Genomic DNA, 16751 nt, shown 5'->3' on the forward strand with positions numbered 1-16751 from the left:
TAACACTCATTTTTTTCTCAACAGAAAGGGCGATAATTTTGTTTACATCTAAAATATAACATTCTATTTTTAATAACTTACCTTCTTTCCTAACACCGTTTTGTTCCACATTGTCATCATCATCATCATCATCATCATAATTCTTCTTCTTCTTGTTGTACTTCTACATTTTCGTATTCGGGTGATGTTCATCAATGCTCATCTGTATGTCTTTTTACATCATATTAGCGTATCGCCTGATTCTAGTCGTCAGTTACAAAGTATAGACAAATCTAATTTAAATGAAAAAACATCTCGACTACCATCTGCTGGCACAATTCCTTCTTATTCTAAACGTATTTCTGCCAATGCAGCTGTATTTTATCAAACACCTCCATTGCAACGTTCCGATTTTACGCGTGGATTAAATGATACTATTTCATATGAAATGACTGATCGTCTTTCTGCATATTATGACAATTCAACTGAATATTGCTCTACACTTGGACGAAGTGATAGTATGGCATCAACTACGTTGCATTCATCGCTTGGTCGTCGAAATAAACTACATCCAAGATCGAAATCACGTGAAACAATACGTACTATAACTCAGGTGTGCAGATCTTGTACACTGTTGCATTATATAATGTGATAATTGTGTTTTTTGATGAATGTTTGTTAGTTACTCTTTCAGAGTGAGAAAATTATAAACATGTGTAGCTTATATAGAATTGTATTATATACATTGGTTGATGTTATTTGTCCAATTGTAGCTCATTGTTTGGGTCAGATTGTGTGTTGATAAACTATTGTAAAGTTTCGAACATGAAATTGAAATAATACCAAGCTATAAATGGAAATAATGATAATATTACTGATTTGTCAAGTATAAAACAATTTTGTGTGCTTCCATTTGAATTACACTTTTTATGTGTAATAGTTAGCTAATATTACTTAGCTGTTTATATTGAATTAGGTAAAGCTAAGTCCAGACCTGCAACTCCACTGCTTAAAGGTTGAAAATTTCAATTATTATCCTTTCAGTTCACGCAAATGTTTTCTAAACAAAACAAACCCATAAGATGTAAGATTATGTAAGAGAAATGAAATTTCTTCCATGACTCCTGATGACCTAATCGAAATGATGTAACTTAAAATAATCATTGAAATTCAATCATTAATTTTTCATTTTCGTTATGGGAATTTGTGAAGATAGTGGTATTTTCAAAATTGAATTCACGAGTTGATGTAATCTAGACAACCATTGGAAACCTGGAAGCACTGGACGGCCGTTTCGTTTTAGTATGAGACTCCTCGACAGTGCGCATCTATGATCGGCTCATGAGTTGAATTGTGAAAATGCTACAATCCCCACGAATCCCCACACTGATAATAGTCATGTACTCATTAGTGATTATCTTCAAGATAGATATCCTGAAGTTCTAGTGCAAATTCGTGACGAATGAAGTTCAATCTGTGTCGGGTGTGAGGCAATGGATGAAGGGTTGCGCAAGACCATGGATTGACCGAAGTTAGACATTACCACCGTTGGATGCCAGCTCAATGGTCTAGAGGTTAGGCGTGAGACGGAAGGTTGTGGATTGAAGTTTCACGTGCAGGGTCGTGGATGTGCACTGCTGAGGAACCCCAAACTAGGAAGCATTGTCCGTCCAGTGTTTCCAGGTTTTCAATGGTGCTCTAGCTTAGATAGACTCGTGAATTCAATTTTTCATTAGTAAAGGAAAGCATGCCAAACTGAAGTTAACTTAATCTTTAGTAATGATCAATAAAATTAATTTATTACACATTAACATTTATTTATAAACTGACTATGATTAATTTAACCTACCACATACTTTATTCATACCGTTAAACAATGTATGATGTATATGTCTGATTAAGTAAGATTTAATATTTTTATGTTTAAACATTGATCTACGAAGTGCCTTTTTTCTACCGCTAAATCTATTTAAATCATGAACTATTTGAGAGGCTGACATTTATATTCAATACATAAAGGTTCTTTTCATAATAATATTTTGGTTATAAATGCTAAAATAAGTACAGTTTGCCGTTTGGTAACCAATTTCATGCTTTTCATACGTTAGTGCTAATCAAATTTCAGTGTGACCACTAGTCTGGGTGATTCGATATCTTCTGCACTATATTTCAATGATAGGTGATTAAAATTAATTTACAGAAAACACTGGGCCTATATTTCATACTAGTTGTCACTCGTTAGCAACCCTTGTCTAGTCTTAACAGAACCTGAGTAACTGACACAGGATATGAGCAAATACAGTAAAGGGGTGTAAATTTAATTTACTAACAAGGCGTTATCATTTAAATAATGTTATCTCATGAAAATTAGTGCTTCTGTTCAAATGATTGAACACATGGAGATAGTAAGGAGAATTAAGTGAAATAATACCGGAAATAATTAACTAACGAGAAGATCGACAGAATATGAGAAATAATTTTACCAGATGCGGTCATTTCCAAATATAATCGTATCAAAAATGAAAATAATGATGACATAGGGTTTAGGTCAAGATAACAAGCAAAATGAGACATATTTTTTCCGTACGGAGATCCCATCGAGATCTCATAATACGGATGGCGGAATGTTTGTGTTATTTGAAGGAATTCGAAATAAAGAAGTTTCAATAAATATGATACAGAATAAGGGGACAGTTTTCCATCCATCTTCAGGTTGGTCAGGCCTTATCCGATGAAGCCGATTGGGTTTTTTTGGAAATGGCCTCAGTTTTTCAAGGCTCAGAAATCCACTGCGTGGATGTAATTGTGTGGGGAAATTGTCATTCCCAGGTCTTGGCTCGTGGGCGTCTACATGCATACCAATAACACATAAGTTCTCACTCTTGGATCCCATAACATACATATACTTATATTCACCAACCTAGGAGGGTAGGTGGTCATCACTCTCTTTTAACGCATTTGCTACAGCTGACTGTCACTTACTCATTACATGTACATCTCTGGTATAATGACTTTGACACTTGCACTTCATGACATGTACGTAAGCGTAAGCACTCTTTCATGAAGGGTTGATGGTCGCTTCTCCCTAGTATTCGTAACCATACTTTTTATTATGGTTTTGACCTCATGTATTAGGCTGCTGGTTTTATCAGTAATAAGGCAGACATTTTTTAGTTCACATTCCTCGTGTCAGCCCAGGCACGTACCCTTTGGATATGCCAATATACATAAATCACACAAGCCGGAACTCATGCAATTCATACACATAAGCATTAAACATCGGGCAGCCCGTAGAACTTTTAGTGAGCCCTGAAAAAAAGGGAACCAGTTCATCCCGTTTACAGCAGAACAAAGAATTAGCCTGATCTCCGTCGACCGCCCAAACTAATTACCAAGGTTGCCCCTATTGTCCAGCAGCGCCGCGGGGAGATTTTAGATAGAATTTTGCTGCCGATATATAGGTATTCTAAATTCAACCATTTATCTCGGCATACTCATAAATCCCTGATGTGTAATGAACCGTTTATTTATTGGGTTGTATGGTTATTTCTAAAACTATGTTTAATAAATATATTTGGAATGGTTCAAGCGGTTAGCAACGATATTTTTGTTGTTGTCGTTAATAAATTCGGTTATTTTAAATTTCTTTAAAAATTATCTAAATTTATTTTGTACTGTATCTTTCTTATGCTGTTTAAATTGTCATTTCTTCTTTGATTTTAAATTGTAATGTCGACTTTTAAATTTGATATTGGTTCATTTCTGTGTTTATTGTATTCTTATTACTAATAGTTATGCTTTGAATTATTAATTACTTATTCAAAGTTATTTCCCGCTCAATTCATTCCATTTGATAGTCAATGTGTAATCGATTTCTTTATTGAATTTAAAGACAAAAGGGGTTCATTTAAGTGTTTACTCGATTTTTTTTATTGATTATTGATCAGAGATCGTTTATTGTATTAGAGATTGATTAATCCACTTACTATTATCATTATCATTATTATTACCAAGTTATTGACTTATAAATCGTTCACGCATTTGACTGAAAGAATAGAATGATTTATTAATAGATTACATCTAGAATAAGATAGTTGCGCAATATCATGGATTATTTGAACTTAGACATTAACATCGTTAAATGTAGGCTCAGTGGTCTAGAGGTTAAGCGTTCGCGCGAGAATAAAGGTCTCACGTGTGGGATCGTGGATGTACACTGATGAGGAATTCCAAAGTAGGACAAAATGGCCATCCACTGCTTCCAGGATTTCAGTGGTAGGCTAATATTGATCAGTTCATGATCTCAATAAAATAGAATAGAATGAACATATTATTTTTTTAAATTTGATTTTATGAAAGGCTAATTTATTTCAAATGAGTATAGATTTAATATAAACGGTAAAATTTTTATTTAAATCAAAACAAAATATAGAGTGGTCGATGGTAATTGGTAAGAAACTCTAGACATAGATTTTATTACTTCTTAATTTCAACAATTTTATGACTGCTTCATTACTATTGGTTCATAGTCTATTTGATCAACGAATGTAAATTGAATTTAGAAATGAGAACAGTTATGTACTAACACAGTAGTCAAAATGTTAAGTCCTAACCGCCTAACCTGAAGGTTCTGGGTTCAATTCCTAGTTGCTTTTGTGTATGTACATTGCTTGGGTGTTGTTCAGTGCTTCCTAGTTTTCCATAATTGTCTAAATTAGCTCAATCCTTGATGTAAACTATATAATTCGATAGTCTTCACAAACTTCTTTTACATAAATGTTTCACATGTTATCGCACTCCTAATAATTACCGAGTTACTTCTTTTTGTTTAACCATATAATTTAAATTGTATGATATGGACATTAAGTAATTACTATGTTTATGTAGTCTTTAAACAAACTGAAAATTAAGTTAACTGTTTGAAATGATTTTGAATGGGAATGAATGGGAAGAAACAATTGAATACAATAGACGAATTATTATAAAGTAGACAGATATATTATGTTAGTTTACTATAATGTTTATCTCCAAGGAAATGCTATATACACCAGGTCTTAAGTATTCTTTTCAACGATTACTTACACTTTATATAGTATCTAAGTGGAAACTCATTGAAAATTCGACTAAAAAACTTTATATGGTCGTGATAATATCAACCTTAATTATGAAATTCCCAATCTTTTTAAACATTTACACGACGTATGAATATTTACCATTTTAGATAACAGTAATAAAATGATTTAGTTAAACATTTGCTTTGAATATAAGTGGAATGAACGAAATTTTACTGAACAGTTTTTCCGATAGTATCCGTATTAGAAGGACTATATCTGTATCATTTCTATTGTAAGTTAAAATCAGCTTTTATATTAATTCTCAACGATTAAAACTGCAAATAAAAGTAACGTTGACAAAATCTATAAGAGAAAGGCTAATAATCATTAAGTTTACGTAGTAGATCAACCGGTTAATACAAGCTGTTTTTTAGTAATCAGTTAATAGGACCGTAGTTTGTAATTAAATGCAATAAATATTATGGTTACTTAATATTTAGAATTTTTGTCTCTTAATAAACAACTTGACTCACAAACTTAGGCTTGCATCATTATATTAAGTTAAAGTAATATACACTATCAATAATTTTCATACTTCTCATTTTGTTTTCAGCGCGATGGTATCACACCATCTGGAACACTGCAACGTGGTGGTAGTATTGAAAGTACTTATGCAACTGGATTACGTTCCTCTAGCACTAGACCTATCAATAGACGTACATTAGGATCAAGTATGTTGTTCAACTCCGTCACTTCTCAGAGTCCTTTGTTATCAAATCGAATTTCTACTTTAATGAATTCACAACCTGCAACATTGCCTACATCACAACAATCTGCACCGCCTGTTGGAACAGTTGCAACGATACAACTGGAGGTCCCACGACCCCCGGCAATAATTCGGTGTGATAACGAACCTAATCGTGTCACTGTCGGGTTGTTAGATTTACAACCACGTTATGAATACGTAACTGTGCCAAAGCGTTCTTTGTATGCTTATTTGAAAGCGACAGCCGTGAACAATACGGAGTTTTCTATCTTGGCTGGTCCAACTAACATATATGCTGATAATACTTTTATTGGAAAAGTAAGTCATTTATTATTATCTTTGTATCGATATTATCAATTATATTCCTAATATCAAATATTTTATTGTAAAGACCTAATACCATAGGTCATTCTGGGATTGTGGAGAATATCTATATCTCAGGATGAGGATTTTGAATGTGTATTGTTCTCTGAACTGGATGATTTAGTCGTGAATATTACATTGTCTCTCTCGATAACATCATCAGTAAAGTGAGTTTTCAGAATTTCGCCACAACTGAATAGCTGTTTATTCTGTTGACTTAGAGTTTGGTTACTTGTTGTCCATATATGTTTGACCATTGTTTGTGTTTGTTTTGATCATTTTCACCTCCAACCTGGTCTTTGAACTTGAAGACATTGGAATTTACAAGGTCTATCAGCCACAAGGAAAAAATGAACGAATCAAGCGAAAAAAATTTCTTTTCAATTAGTTTTTCACCATGGCTCTACACTAATATATATATATATATATATATTACTACTGTTCTCAGATAAATTCTATTTACGAGCGGATAGCGTTCTTTTTCACCAAAGATCCAAACAAAAATCATTAGAATATGCTACTGTAAGTTTACAGGAAACTGTAGTAATTAGCGCTCTCACTGAATAGTAGCCACTTTGCTAGTTGTCAAACCTGTCTGTAAAGTGCTCATCAATCAAATCACCTTACTCTTGTGCAATTATCAATGCGATATATATTGAAATTCTACATGCCAATCATAGATCACAACCCGCCTAGTTGTGACAGCGGACATCACGATTAAAAGGTTAAACCATAATTGGCAACTTTAGTTTTAACATTATTTACCTACTTAAGCTTGTTAGCCCTGGTGAAGCATGGGCTGACGACCAGGATTTTCCAACCGACTCTGTCCCCCATTCTTCATTTCAGTTGTTGTCAAGTAATATTCATTCTTCTGATGCCTGCCCCCAATTCCCGCCACAATGTGTTCTTCCGTCTGTCTTATTTCCTTTAGTTTCTTTTAGTCTTCGAGATGCGGTTTTATGCTTTCCTTAATGTATGTCCTATCCGCCTCCAAAAACTTTTCTTAATTTCCTCTTCACCTGGAAGCTGGTTGTTCTCTCCCACAGTGTGAACTGCTGCTGATAGCACTCAGCAAGCAAATCTGTAGTAACTTGAGTGGACAGCTGTTTACAAATACCCGTACTTTTGATGATGGTTGTAGTTCTTCAAGTTTCAGCTCTGTACGACAGAACTGTCTAGACACTTGTACTGAAGACTGACTTTGTTGACTGTAAGTTTTTTTAAGTTCCTTATGCTCTTCAATCATAGGAATTCTGCTCCTATTTTGCCAATCCGTGCCTTCATATGTACATCAGATCCTCTTAACTATGAATGAATGATTGAATTGGTGTTCATCATGTCGTACTTCACCATCTCGCTTTTGCCCTTGTGAATTTTAAAATCTACTTCTGAAGAGGCTGCTACTACACTGGTTGTCTTCACCTGTATTTGTTGCTGTTCACGGGATAGAAGAGCTAAGCCATCTGCAATGTCCAAATCTTCTGGCCTCATCCAAGCCGCCGATTGTATTCATGCTTTCCCCGAGATGTGGAGGTCTTCATAATCTAATCAACCACCAGAAAAAAAGTAAAAGTGCGAGAGTAGACAGCCTTGTTTGACATGGATCCTCATTTAGAATGCACCTGTCAGCTACCCTCCATGCACAACATTGCGATGTAGTCCGTCGCATGGATTCTATATGCTGGTTACGATCTCAGGCACACCATATTGTCGAAGAAGGTTCCATAATGTTCTTCTGTCCACACTGTCAAATGCTTTTTCACGGTCAAGAAGGTTGGTGTATAGTGACGAGTTCCACTCAACTAATTGCTCAATAATGATCCGTAATGTTTCGATTTGGTCTGAACATCTATGCATCTTTGCAGTTACCTCGATGTCTGACTTAAGTGCTTCAGCTGGTGTGTTGTCTGATCCTGCTGCTTTCCCATTCTTGATTTATCTGATGGATACGCTAATTTCTCCGATTATTGGTGGGATAACATCTACAGTAAGTTCTGTGGGGTATATCGATGTCCAAAGTGTTCAGTGGAGCTGATCTACTCAAGAGTTCTTTGAGGTGCTCTAGCCACCTGTTCCGCTGCTCTTAGATCTCAGTGATTGGCTTGGTTTCTTTGTTCTTGACTGGCCGCTCTCTTTCACCTAGGTAGTTTTTTCGTTGTAATGTAAAGTTGTTTCATATTTCCTTCTCTTGCAGGTCTTTCCGCTTTGATTGCTAGGTCTTTCACGTACTTCTGCTTGCAAGTTTTAATGCTCTTGAACAGGGTTGAATTGATTGAGTCTATCAGAATCTGAAAGAAAAGTTGTATTAGACATTTGTAATGCTGTTTGTGCAGTTGTCCAGCACTTTTTAAGTTCCAGGTTTAGCTTGGCCACCACTGTGCTGATCTGGAGCTATATCCGTTTCTTGCCTTTTTCCTACATCCTTCATGAAACCCATGTAACTTAGCGTATGCGTTTATGCGGGAATATGATGCCATCTGTAACCGTTTTGTCGAAGGCACATAGATTTGCAAATCTCTCACCACTCTGATTCCTTTCTGCGAATACATGTCGTCCCATGATGTCTTCATACCCGATTGTGTCCATTCCGACCTTGGAGTTTAGGTCTTCCATCAGGACGTTCAGGTCATATCCTGGGCACTATTCTACAATGGACTGCAGCCTCTTGTAAAGTTGATCTTAATCATCTTCATTGTTTTCATTGGTGGGTGCATCGCACTGGATAACGTTCATCATAATAGCCTTCCTCTTTGTTTTGTAGGACACTTTGTTGATCCTGGATTCATGAGATTGCTATCCTATAAGTGCTTATCGTGCTTCTTCGGAGGGTGTCAGTGCAACTTCTTGTGTGTACGAAGCTTCATCTTCTTCATGACTAGAGTGCGACAGAACTTCTCTCAAAGCTAATCTTTTCTGTCCAGCTTCCGTCCAATGGCCTTCACTTATTTCGAGTACCAACAGTTTGTATTTTTTCATTTCCGCAGCTATTTGAATAGTCCTCCAAGTTTTCAACACTGTCCGGATATTCCACTTACCTATGTGAATAGTTGCTCTGGCTGTTAGAAGGTGCATAGGTGTCGTGATTTCCTGAGAATTTCGGTTTTGACCATGAGGTGTTATAACTCGGCTACATGAAGACTCACCAACCCCATGAACAGAGTTTCAATGGTTGGAATGACTTTTCCAGTTAGCTTTTTTTCTTGACAAGATTGTTTTCTATGGGATGGAGTTGCTAACCCCATGTCCATGAGACCGTCAATAAGCCCAGAAGATCGATGTGTAGAGTTATTTTTTACATAATAAAGCTATATTATTTGAAAATGTTTCATTTGCACCTCATTAGGATTAAATGGGTTCTGCAAATAAATGTGACCTTCTTTAAAATTTTCTTCTTAGTCTGAAATACGTGCTGTCGCTCCAGGCGAAGAGTTTAATTGTCACTTAGGCGCTGAGAATGGTATAAAAATACTATATCGCCCATTATTCAAATATCGTGAAGGTACCGGTTCGAGTGGAAAAAATGCTACAATGACATTTAAACAATTAATTGAAGTACGTAATACATTTGATCGTCGTGTACGTCTAATGGTTGTTGATCAAGTTCCAGTCAGTGCAGAGGATAAAATTAAAGTAAGAATTTCATTGTTAACTTTTTTTAACTTCTAAAATTCTTTCTGCTTTTGATCCCTGTTTTGTTTTTTCCTATTTTTTTCAGAATAATTCACTTTATTTCCTTACTCCTTATCAAATATCAATCATTTGAGTAATTTTATTAAAACCACTGATAAAAACAATCGTAGTTGGGTCATGTAAGATGTTAGCTTTAACGATCGTGATATGTTTGGTACTTGAACCCTACTTTCCTACCACTTCCTAGCCCCACCCAGAAAATCCCATATACCTGAGCTCCAAACTGAGGATAAGAGAAGTATAAGTAGAGGTTCTGTATATTTACAGTTATGAAAATGAATTCGTCCCAAACTATTACTCATGTTTCTTAAAACATTACTATGATAATTTGTAATCCAAAATGATATCCAATAGTTTTCCCTTGATTAGCTAGGATAGAACATTTCCTAATTGCAATGACTATAAATAACCAGTATTTTAAAAATTATCCTCTTATATAACTTGTTGTAAGTCAGCTTGTAAGTCTCATTTTAAATGTTCAAGTTGTTATGAAAACGACTATCAACAAAGAGATAATGTAGATATATTTTATAAAATAAGTTAAAGTGTTGACCGGCTTTCAGGCTTTTTCTCATGTCATATTGTTCACAATAGTTTGGCTATGCACTATAATCTGAACGCCTAAAGTATTTTTTTTTATTTTCATTGGAACCCAAACCCTAAAAATTTAAGTTAAGAACCCAATAGCTCAATTCAATTACCTAGGGTCATTGATTCTATGTCTTGATTCTCATTCTAGTTCTAGGGTTGTAGATATGACAAAATTGGCATTTTCATAGTTCAATTCATGAGTTGATCTAAGCTCGACCACCATTGAAAACCTGGAAGCACTGGGCGGCCGTTGTTTTTTCCTAGGACGGGACTCCTCCAGTATTTCCAGGATTTCAGTGGTGGTCTAGCGTTCATCGGTTCATGATTCCAATGAAATAATACCACGATTAAAGATGTTTCAATGTAGAAAATTATCCTTTCGATGGTATTATTTCACGTGGTAGCTTAATAACAAATAGAGGAATTTCATTTCATTGAAAAAATTAATTGAAGGTAACTGAACTTTTTCTCGTATAGAATATGATAATCTATCAAAAAATGCATAGGTATTGCATTATTTTTCATAAAGCAATCAAAAATTAGGAATAGTTTCCAAGTTATGTAATAATCTTAGAAGTAGTAAATAATGATAATTTTAAAAAAAGAAATACGAAAAATGATTATCTACTTTAAAAATATAAACGTGAACAATAAGATAATAATTAACACTAAAAAATTGAAAAACTATAAGCGGGTACTAAGATCATCGTAGAATAAGGGATTGAACACTCTTTTGTACACAGGGATGAGATATGGATTAATGGTTTGTCAAAACTACAACAGTGTACAAGTTTTTAAACTGAACTTTCTGTGTTTTTGATTAAGATCATGAACCGATTGATGTTAGACTACCACCTTTGGAAACCTGGAAGCACTGGACGGTCGTTTCGTCCTATTGTGGGACTCTTCAGCAGTGCACATCCACGATCCCGCTCGCGGGATTCGAACCCAGAGCCTTCGGTCTCGTGTGCGAATGCTTAACCAACTGGACCACTGAGCCGGCATCCAATGGTGATAGTGTCTAACATCAACCAATCTACGAAATTGCGCGACCAACTTCCGTTGTACTGAGGTAGATACCTGTCTCTACCCGACATGGATTAGCTCCACTGGTCACGGCTTCTCACTAGAACTCTGAGAAACGGCCGTCCAGTGCTTCCAGGTTTCTAAAGGTGCTGGTCTAACATCAATCGGTTCATGATCTCAATCAAAAACTTAATAATCTCCACAAACCCTATACTATTAATTGAACTTTCTTTGAACAAGTTCTTTTGACTTTGTAGATAATATTGAAGAATGAATCTTGTAGCAGTACATGACCAGGGTTGACTATATGTTTTAGAATTACCCGTCAACGACATGAGTTTTTTTGTAATAAAATATTATTGAATAAATAAATAAATAAATAAGATTGTTTCTACAATATCAATTATTTCCCATTTTAATTGTACACTAATTAGGTTAGCCTTTTAGAGCCAACAATTAAACATCCAGAAAAATATGATAAAAATAGACCAATCAGAATGAATAAATTCAATAATGTTGAATGGGACTTGGATCTAGGTCCAGGTGAGTTAAATTTTTCAATAATGTCATTGTAAACTTGGGAATTTCTAATAACTTGATTGAAATTCAGATTAGAAGATTTCTTCAATTAATCTCTAATTTACAATATATACTTTACTTCATGGAATTCTAATCCCTTAATCAAAGGGTTGGTTCAATTATCGATAAACTATTAAAAATCACATAGTTACATAATACAATATGGCTTTCAGAAATCGTGAGTAGATAAGGTTAACAGCTGATTTCAACGTAGCGAGTTATGAACCAGTTTATAATTGATTGACCATTGAATAGTAAACAGTGTATTTTTTGTAGTCCTTTGGCGTTGATTGAATTCTGTTGATCAAGTTCTAATTGAGCCACTATTCTAAGTGACTCGAAATTGTGTACACTATATTTTAATGTTATGCATTTGAATCCAGATGGTTGGAAGCTGGATGAAATTGATTCAAACTTCACAGAGAATATTAATTCCCCCAAAAAGTGCTGATACGCCTTCCTGACTAGTGACAATTATCGTGAAATATATTTCCAAAATTTCGTACCAATTTACCTTCAATCATCTAACTTATGAACTAGTGTTTATAAATGATCTTCTTTGCCCAAATGATTTTGTAGAGATATTTTGTATAACTTGAGGGTAATTTTCTTCACGAATTGACGTTAGTTGTGGGAATAATAATAAGCTTCATAAGGTTCCGAAATGGAAGTTGTGGACTAAAACAAATTGAGAGTAAGTCATTGGTAACACTGGAAAAAGATCATTCCTTATCATAAATTGATTGAACCTGAGACCATGAACGATTGGATTTCAACTCAGAGTTTTTATATTAGACTTCGTTTAAAGATGTCAGTGATTACTGGTGAGGAGTTTCAAAAATGGATGTAACATCTGTCCACTGTTGTTTAGTTCCAGTAGTTGTACAGCTAAAGTCAAATCGTTGTAAATACCACATTCAAAATAATCTTTTATATTTTCCGTTCAACCAATACAAAGATAATTTACGATTATTAATAATTTAAGCTCATTTAAATTCACTTCTCTCTATGCAATGGTTTTATTAAATCATATTCAAATTTATTAAGCAGCATAACCTGAATAATCATATCCACTCTAGATGCGTGCTCAAACGTCTATTATGTGTAATAATTATAGAGCTATTTTACTAGTTGTATGGCTGATGTACTCAGTTTTGAAACACATTTCTGTGTAAGCTAATGATATCACATGAACTTGCTAACCTGAATTAGATCGGACGTGATTCGAACTTACAATATACTAATTAAATGCTAGATATTTTAACCATTAAGTCACCAAAGGTGCTTTTGTTTTACATAATAATCAGTAATTGAGATAAATTGTAATGAAAATGTATTTGAAATATGAATACTATAAATGTTGTGTGAACATTTTGATGGTTAATCTTCTAAACTAACTTACACTGTTGAGTTTTCAACTGTTGTCTCTTTCTGTAATATTTTCCTGAATAGAACGTTATAGATATTAACTTATCCATCATAAAACTAATCAACTATGTATTTTGATCATTCATATCAATTATAAATCACCAGTGAAGAAACGTTGTAACTATCCCCAAGTATGCTTCATATATATATATATATATATATATATATATATATATATATATATATATATATATATATATATTCAAATGCGGATATCAGAGATGCATACATTCCAGTGATATAAGTAATGGGTGTAGATGGGCGCAGTTTCTAGTATTCTTTACATGTGATTATAGAAAAAGCAGACAAGTCCATACATCCCGTAAATACATATAGACATAGAAGTTTCCACTCGCGAGTGCATGACACATGCACATATAGAATACATAAGCCTAGGTTCATGCACTCCATAGTATACACATAGGCATAGATACGAACGCTCCAGGCCTCTAAGCCCAGCAGTATTTTCACTGAGTGAATATCGAGTATTCAAATCAGTATGTAAATAATTCGTCATAAACGATGTGCTCACTGAACGCTCTTACCACAATTCTATTTAGTGTCGACTAGTGTGCACTGATTACGGCACAGATTATGGCCTACTCTTTGGCCCTCCCCTACCAGACCTCGTAGGCCCTTCCAGACTAGTCTTTTCAGACACCAAGAGAAAACGTTTCTCCAATGCCTCAATCGCACTCCCGATTCATGTCGACTTCTCTTCTCATGTAATCAAAATTAACACACAGTGGGTGATTATCCCGATTTCCATCTGACTGCGGATTGGTTGGTCGGTTCTATCTCCACCGCGCCGCTTGCGTTAGTTCATGTTGAAAGAGATCATCCACTATCCATTGAGCACTACGTGGAATCGCAAGTCGGACTTTGTCCCCCAATAGTATGGTGCGCTGTAATGAATGTTGGATATTTGAAAACACTGCTCATGAATCAATGAATTTCAATCTATCCCATTCTTTAATTGACATGGTTAACATGGTTTAATGATTTTCAGCCTTTTATATCCTCACTAAATTATAGATTCTGATTAAAACAAGTTTTCCTCATACCAATCAAATCAAAGACCTTCAAGTTAACCGTTAATACAAATGACCGTCAGAAATTAATTGACCTACTCAGCTCAATGATAAAAGGTATGTGAATAAAATGCGTAATAGAAGGAACATTGTCAGCGCAATTAAAGATCAGAAATTTTTGTGAAGTGAAACGAAATGAATTGTAAATCATGAATGGGGCAAGACAGGAATAAATAAATAAATAAACAGAGGGTTTGACGCAATTATTTCTTGGGATTTTTACAATATTTTACTGCAACATATACTTTTTTTCCTTTGCCTAGGTGAAATTCGTGAATTAACACTGAAATATTCAGTGGAGCATCCAATCAATGAAGATTTAGACGTTTCTGTTTCTGAAAACTAAAAAATAGCTACAAACTGGAGCATATTCAATTGTTACAATATACATTTGGGTTTTCATTGTAGAAGGGGAAAGGGAATCTGGGATTTTATCAGACGTATTCCTTTCTGATTTTTCTCATTTTATTATTATTATTATTATTATAATCATTGATCATTGGTAATTAAAATATTGATAATAATAATTACCATTATTATTACCATTATTGTTACTATTATTAGCATTATTATTGCTTAACAGTTTATTTCAATTTCTTTTCGGTGCTTTTTCGCATTATTTCTATTGAAATAGCTTATGCTTCAATAATTTTGTTGTTGTTGTTATTTGATACTAAGGGATCCAGTTCGATTGATACTATTCATTTCGAATACCCACTTCTACATTATACTAAAAACAAAATAATAATAATAACTCATTTTTAATACCCGAATGATATCAGCACACATATACTAATTATTATACAAATAAATTGGAATGGAACTAGTCTAAAATTGCACAACAATAAACACAATAACCATGATAGCAACTAAATGGTAAATTATTGATTTCTAAAAAAAGAAATTATCGTCGGTGTATTCATTTAATAAATTCTTTCTGTGTTTCAATATGGTTATTAATTTTTTTGAATGTTCAATTTTGTTCTGTTGTTTTACGCATAGTACTAACATATTTAATTTTATTTTATATTCTTATATATAAAAATTAAATCTAAATTTTACCGCTTGTTATTTGTATTGCTTTAAAGGGTGATTATTGTTATTATTATTATTATTATTATTATTATTATTACTGACGTCATTACTATCTACTATTGTCTGCCCTACAATTGTTGTGGAACTGTTTATATACAGTGAATTAATTAATCTACAATCTCTGATGTAATATTATGTCATCACAACTACTTAAAACAATCTTTCTGTGCCCTAGACCTACCTGTTTACACTGTACGCTGGAGGTAAGTTTATCACAAAAAACAGTGACACAGACACTTAAATCCAAGCAATCTAATATCAACAAATAATAGATTACAGCTTTATATGCTGACTATTGATTTCTTGGGACTACTCTATTTGTCATTTATTTCATTCATTGAGTTTGAGTGTATAAGGGTGTGTGTGTGTCAGTAAATAAAGACATTGGAATAAGGATTAGAGCTCTGTCAATGTTCTTAATGTCATGGTTTATGTTAATTATCCATTCGTCATGAAGTCTTTTTTCAAGGTTACGGACGTATTTTACTATTCTGACCATTATGAATATTACTACTGTTATTATTATTATTATTGGTATTAAAATATTTAATATTATTATTATGAGCTGCTTTGAAAACATTTAATAAACTAATCAATTTGCCTGATAACTTTCAATCTGTTGTTGATTTCTTTGAAAGGTTAGATAATCCAATTAGAAGACGAGTTTATCAGAACCATGTAACGAATCAAATAGCGTGATATATTTCGAACAGCAATTCGATCATGCATAAACTTGTCCATAAAACATCATTGAAAAATATAAACGTCAGACTAAATAAATTGGGAAATAAGTAAAAACAAAGGTAATTGATAAAAGCAATGTAAGCCACATCACTCTGGATAGTAAATTAATATTAGCAGAGCATGTTTGATGTTGGTATAAATGGTTTTTGAACATTCATTGAACTGGGTGGCTGGAGATTTTCATGTTGTTTAGGTTTCAACAAACCTCAGTATTCGTTTTAAACAATTTTAACTGAAAACCCTGAAAGCCGAGTTAAGAACATCCTTATAACCAGTTTCAAATGTGTTTGGAAATGGACGAATGTGGGTATTTTTCATCGGTTTGTAGATCATTTATATTAT

The 16751-nt window shown here is 33.9% G+C and overlaps 1 protein-coding gene across 3 annotated transcripts in view; it reads left to right on the plus strand.

Annotated features, from left to right (window-relative positions):
• The window catches only part of MS3_00002923 (uncharacterized protein), a 90596-nt gene extending 74323 nt beyond the window's left edge, over window positions 1–16273 (plus strand). Inside the window, exons 8-12 of one of the 3 annotated variants that reach the window (XM_051210582.1) lie at window positions 229–592; window positions 5647–6117; window positions 9562–9795; window positions 11907–12015; window positions 14834–16273. In XM_051210582.1, coding sequence (XP_051070589.1) covers window positions 229–592; window positions 5647–6117; window positions 9562–9795; window positions 11907–12015; window positions 14834–14916 — 1261 coding nt within the window. In that variant the 3' untranslated portion in view covers window positions 14917–16273. Of the gene's footprint in view, window positions 1–228; window positions 6118–9561; window positions 9796–11906; window positions 12016–14833 lie in introns of all 3 variants that reach the window. The other 2 variants (XM_051210581.1, XM_051210583.1) reach the window with 2 other exon arrangements.
• Window positions 16274–16751: the final 478 nt, after the last annotated feature.

The sequence above is a fragment of the Schistosoma haematobium genome, chromosome ZW (assembly GCF_000699445.3).
Source record: "Schistosoma haematobium chromosome ZW, whole genome shotgun sequence".
NCBI lineage: Eukaryota > Metazoa > Platyhelminthes > Trematoda > Strigeidida > Schistosomatidae > Schistosoma > Schistosoma haematobium.